This window comes from Vipera berus, assembly GCF_964194415.1.
Source record: "Vipera berus genome assembly, chromosome: Z".
NCBI lineage: Eukaryota > Metazoa > Chordata > Lepidosauria > Squamata > Viperidae > Vipera > Vipera berus.
The window spans coordinates 75,044,633-75,050,632 of record NC_138205.1 but is presented as its reverse complement, the minus strand read 5'-3'; the positions used below and the strand labels follow the sequence as shown (position 1 = coordinate 75,050,632).

The following is a 6,000-nucleotide window of genomic DNA, read 5'->3' as shown; positions in this document are numbered from 1 at the left end:
CGGCATAGTCATACTCTACTTTGTATCAAAGCTGCAGCTCTGGAGGTGGTCAATAGTATTAAGTACCTGGGGTTGCAGATAACTCGCAATCTGACTTGGTCTCTTCATCTTTAGTGAAGTGTGCAAACCAGCATTTGCATTTCTTGCATCGGATGAGGAGAGCACATCTTTCTCCTTCTATCCTGGGCACTTTTTACAGAAGCACGATTGAGAGCATTTTAACAAACTGCATCACTGTTTGGTTTGGTGGTAGCAGTGCCTCAGTCCGTTTTCTGTGTAAAAGAATGAGACTATAGGCCACCCTGCTGATCCATCAACTACTTTTGATGCGGCAAAGGAGGACACAGTGCTGCACACCAAACAGCATCCAAGTCCACCCAACAAGGGGTTAAAGGTCCCGCCAGACCATGGGAGATGGCTCTCACAGGAGTGGAGGTCACTGAGCTGACCCCACCACTAGGTGATGGCGAGGGACGTTTGGCTAAACTCCCCAACCCCCAACTCTGGGACAGACAGCAGCAGCTGAACGGACAGATAGAAAGCTGGAGACTGTGAGTTCAAATGTCGCTCCAGCCATGAAAGCCATCTGGGCCACTTTGGGCCAGTCACTTTCTCTCAACCCAGTCCAGTTCACAGGGCTATTGTTGTGGGGAAACTAGGAGGAGGAAGATGTTGTATATGTTATTTGTAAAAAATAATAATAAAGAGGGGATATAAATAAGTAAATAAATAAATAAATAAATAAATAAATAAATAAAATTTGGGTTCTTTACCTGTTCATGCTGGGAGGTGGTATGAATCAAGAATTCCCTCCACGAATGTATGGGATATTACTTCAGGTACAAAGCATTCACTCCCTTAAGATATATTGGCATAAGATATCAAAATTATTCAAAGTTGTAAGTTCCTAGTCATAATATCATGTGGCCAATGGGAATTATCATCTCCAAAAGTACTGTTTTCATTTGGAAGACTTCTAAAAAAAATACTCACAAAGACATGCTAACATGTAATCTACCTGTTTCTGAATTAAGCAGAAAAGTATATATTCTAAAATTTGCATAAAACAATGGGGAAAGCAACTGCTAATAGCTGTCCCTAATATGGAGTGGAGCTTGAGGAGGAAATGAGTTTTGACCGATGGTTGAATCATTAGGATTCATTTGGCGCAGCCTAATCCATGGACTGGGTAGATGTCCAACATCTCTACCAGCTAATCTGGGGGACAATGGAGGCTGCTTAGCAAAGGCTCTGCTGTTCCGGTGAATTATCCTCTCCCCCATTCCTCAGTTCATCTACAGATGGAAGACCTTACAAGCATAGAAGGGCTGTGTCTAGATTCTCCTGCCCACTTTTTCCTAGCTTAGGCAGACTGCCAGGATGTACAATGAGAAGACAACTGGGGAGTTAATCTACCAGTGCCTTTTATATAGCCTGAAAAACAGGTACAGGTACTAAGGGATATCATGGTGAAGTAAAAAAGATCCCACTTTACACATGGCCCATAACACCTGCCATCTGCTTCTCAGGATACCTGAAATGCTTAAAACCTTATATACACTTTCATAAGAGTACTGGACCTCTATTTAAAAGTAGTCTAATAGTCAACAGCAGGAGAACCAACTGTTCTATGCGGGAGCAACTGTTTCCCATACTTGTTAGATGTTTTCACAGTATTTTTAAACAGAGGTTTCACAAGATCTTTCCTACTGAACTGTGCTGCTTCCAAAGCTAGATCGTTTGATAGAGATGTTGTCTGAGACTGAAGACCCTTCTTTACCCACCAAGCTTCAGATAGAACAGAAATGACTCATGCCATTGGAGATCTGGCAAGTGAAGCCTATTCTGTTTCCTATTATCCTGAAATATGAGGTGTGACTGTTCAATGTTAGTGATGTTAATAGTTCAGGTTTACCAAGCAGGTACAGATGAACACCCTGATCTGGATTCTTCTGCTCCCATTATACAAATGAGAAGAGTAAAATAATAGTTTGGACACTAATTCCACGCCCATGCCCATTATGCTATGTTTGCTGGAATAGTCATCTAAATAAAAAAGTGAAGCCAGCATGCCAACTTTTCCCATAGAAGCCCTACTAATGAATTGAAATCTAGAAGATGGAAGATGAGGTAAGGCAGACATTCTAATCCATGTTTGATGGAGTCACAGCTTTTCCAAGTGTTTTAAGAGCAATCTTAGTTTCTCAGTAATTTTAGGTACACTGAAGCTGGGCCATAAATAAACAGAGCTATATCAGTGGAACAACCCGCTTCCAGAAGTTGTGAATGGTCCAACACTGGAAATTTTAAAGAAGAGATTGGACAACCATTTGTCTGAAATGGTATAGGGTTTCCTATATGAGCAGGGGGTTGGACTAGAAGACCTCCAAGATCCCTTCCAACTCTATTATTATCACATCACATCATATCATATATTACATTACATTACATTATTATGGGTTCATAAACAACTAATCATGTTTTGAAACTGGTACAGGATACTTATACTAATGTTTTTATATTATTTTAATTTTTGATTGGGAACCACCCAAATTTTATTATGATATGGGCAACTATATAAATGTTTTAAATAAATAAATATGGAGGTAGCTTAATATTTGTTTGTTATAACTATAATCAGAAAATATGATCAATCACTTTGTTGGCTGTCCTCACAGAACACACTTATCCACAGTTGACTTAATCACACTTTCTTCAATTAGTCCAGTGTGCTGAGCTTGCACAACACCAAATCATCAATTCCTACCACTCATGGGGAAAGTTGCACATCTGCTATTGGAAATAGAGGGCAGCAGCTGCAAAGCAACATATACATATGGCAGATTGGTGAAATCACTCTCACAAAGAATCACCTTTTTTTGTTTCTTCTGCTGAACAGGGAGTGGAGCTGCTTTATTTTTCCAGAGGTATTTTGCATCTGGAAGTGCCATGGCCTGGGTTGTACAATCCATTAGATTAAAATTAAAATGTATATTGTAAATTTCTGGTTCAGCTTGTTATACAAAACCAGTTGTATGGTTGTGTAGTCTTTCCTGTGGGGCCATTAGCTAAGCAGCTGTGACAGAAATGCATCAGAGATGAAGCTTGTTTTATGTAAAGTGACATAGCAGTAATACTGTATTATTGTTCCTATTATTACTGTATTTATATGCATGTAAAGAACATCTGCTTAAATCAGCCTTTTTCAATCTTGGCAATTTTTATTATGTAGAGAGTTGAAATTTATACATCTTAAAGTTGCCACTGCTAAGTCCTGTTTTGACCCAAGTCATGCTATCAAGGCAGAGGTTAAATAGAATCCAATTATTGCACACATAACACAGTGGCAAACAACCCACCAATGGTGTTGGTGAAGCTCTGCCCTGGACCTGAGTTTTCCCTCAGTCCGACTTCCCTAGTTCCACCAACTAAGTCCTAGCCAACCTATGAGGCAAAGAGGAAAGTAGCAATGCCCATAAGTACCAAGTCCAAATCTGAAGTCCATAAACCAAAGCACGGTCCAAGTCTGAAGTCAGAGAGCCAAATCCAAAGTCCACAACTGAAGTCTGAAGTTCAGGGCTGCACCCGTGGAACAGAGCTATTCCTCATCAGAGGTGGTTTGGAGCCTGTCATCTCCACTGGCCCTCTGCAAGTGATACACTCCTCCAGGCGGCTCTCCATCTCATCAGCTCCTCACCCCCACCCCCACTGCCAGATGGTCCTGGGACTGCCTTATCCATATCAGATGGCCCCGGTTCCAATTCCTCCTCCTCCAGACCAAGGATCTGAGAGAGCCATGGCAAATCCTGTCTTCTCTTTTGGTCCTTTGCCTGCTTCCAGAGTTTATATGATAACTTTTCTTAGTCTTTTTCTTATATTACATCCATTGGGAAGAGGAAGACCTCAGACCTTTTTTGAAATTGATGGACTGAAAACAAAATATGCTGTAGTTTCAAGTGTTCTCTCTCCCCTCCTCTCTGTTTTTGCCAGGGTAATTGCTTCTACAAAAAGAAATTACTACTGTGGCAAAAAAAAGCCACTGAGCTTCTGTCTGCTTAGAGTTGCCATAAACTATTGGTAGTAATTATAAAAATCGGTTGCAGAACAGCTTAATTTGACTTAACTGGCATTTTTAAGAAAAGGAGGGCTGTAATAACAATGAAAATTGTTTAGTATACAGTCATAGCTCAGTTTTAGTTTGCCATTTTTAGTCATGCTGAAAAGATTGTGGTCCCCTTTATTAAACATTCATATTCACATTATTTGGGAGTTAAAACTTCCTTTCTGATTTTGAATAACTATGTAAGATAACAACATACATTTGAGTTGATTCAGTACAATTTCTGGAAATAGGAATATTTCAGCAATGAAATCTTTTTGGTTCTAACATGAAATTCACATTAAAAGGAGGAGTTCCGTGGTTCCTTGTCCTTATTCCATTGTCCCTCTGCTTTGAATTCTTGTTCATCTGTTAGGTGCTATCTCTTAATCCTGGCCTTACGTTTTTCTTAATCTTGCCTTTATTCAAGAATGAATGATTCCAAGAACACATTTTAGAACAACATGTTCTAATGTTTAGAACAAAATATTATAAAAAGATAGATTTTAAAAAAACCAACGCAGGTGAAAGAAAGCAAATAAATAAAGTTTGCTGCAAACATTGAACCATATTTTATGTTTATTTTTTTTTAATCTAAGAGCTCAAAGCTTACTTAGAAGGTCTCCATTTGTGTTACTCTCATAATTGCTCTATAAATAAATTGGGCTGAGAGATAGTGGCTGTCCTGTACAGAATCATCCACCAAGCTGATTGATCAAATGACAATTTGAAACTGGCTCTCCCCAAACTCAGTGCAAAACTTTTACCCCCACACTATATATGCTTGATAGAAGTTTGCTTTGAATATGACAAGAAATCCCCCTCTTACAAAAAAAATTCTATCAATAATAGTTAGACACTCACCTCTCTATGGTGTCATCATACTGTGAGCTTACCTTTAACAATCTCCTTCACGACTGCAGATGTATTGCCTTCTTAACCCATCCTTCTGCTAAGTGTCTTATAATGCTTTGTTCTTAATGTCAAAGATATCAGTGAGCTTTAGACTGCAGTAGAGGAATTGAATCCTATATCACACTAGCTTATAGTTGAGGGGAAAAAATCTTTTATTTTTTTAAAAAAAACATTTATATATCTTACTTATATTTTGTTACAGGGCATTTGCCTTTTTCTAATATTACATATATCATCATGGGATTTCTCTGATATGAAGTTACCATTTTTCCCCTAATCTGTAGGTCAGGGATGGGCAGTCCCTTGAATCTCTCCTTGATCTTGATCATATTGTGAGGATTCAATGGCACATTTTCCATTTTAAAAAAAACCATCCCCTGGTATAATAATAAATGCTTTTGTTTTTATTTACGGTAACTCTAACTGCCTTCCACAAATGGGAAAGGATCTAAATGTTTGGTCCATCCTCTCCCAAAATTATAATCACAATCCCTGCAGCCTTTACAGATTATAAGAATTTTAAAATCTGGTCATAATTTGTTTAACCAAAAGAAAGTTGATTAGAATCTGTTTTGACAAGCCTGGATTTGATCCAATAGAAATCTGTAAAAGTCTAGGTACCTACTACTTTGGATTAAATTCAAGGATTACAAAACAGAATTGTCCATATGATGTATAATGTATGAGAGACACCTAGTATATATGTTTGGAGATGCTCTTGTTAGTACCAAGCTGTTGATAGCCTATGTCTGACCCTGTTGATCTCCATCTGTTAACAAAGGTTGAGCAGTACACAAAGTAAGTGCAGACAAGCATTCTTACTCCATCTGTTAGCAATGCAATTTGTGCACAGATTTTACCTGAGGGGGACATCCTATTCTTTTGTACTGTGCTAATAGCGTAATAGCAAAAATAGAAAAGGAAGGCTGTCAATCTACTTCCATTTATATTGGAGCCTGTTTTTGTAGCATTTCATTGCTGCTAGT

The 6,000-nt window shown here is 38.5% G+C and overlaps 1 protein-coding gene across 1 annotated transcript in view; it reads left to right on the top strand.

Annotated features, from left to right (window-relative positions):
• Positions 1-414: 414 nt before the first annotated feature.
• Positions 415-6,000, top strand: part of ITPRID1 (ITPR interacting domain containing 1) — a gene marked incomplete at both ends in the record, with an annotated part of 99,994 nt that continues 94,408 nt past the window's right edge. The window contains one exon of the mRNA XM_081346234.1: positions 415-551. Coding sequence (XP_081202360.1) covers positions 415-551 — 137 coding nt within the window. The remainder of the gene's footprint in view (positions 552-6,000) is intronic.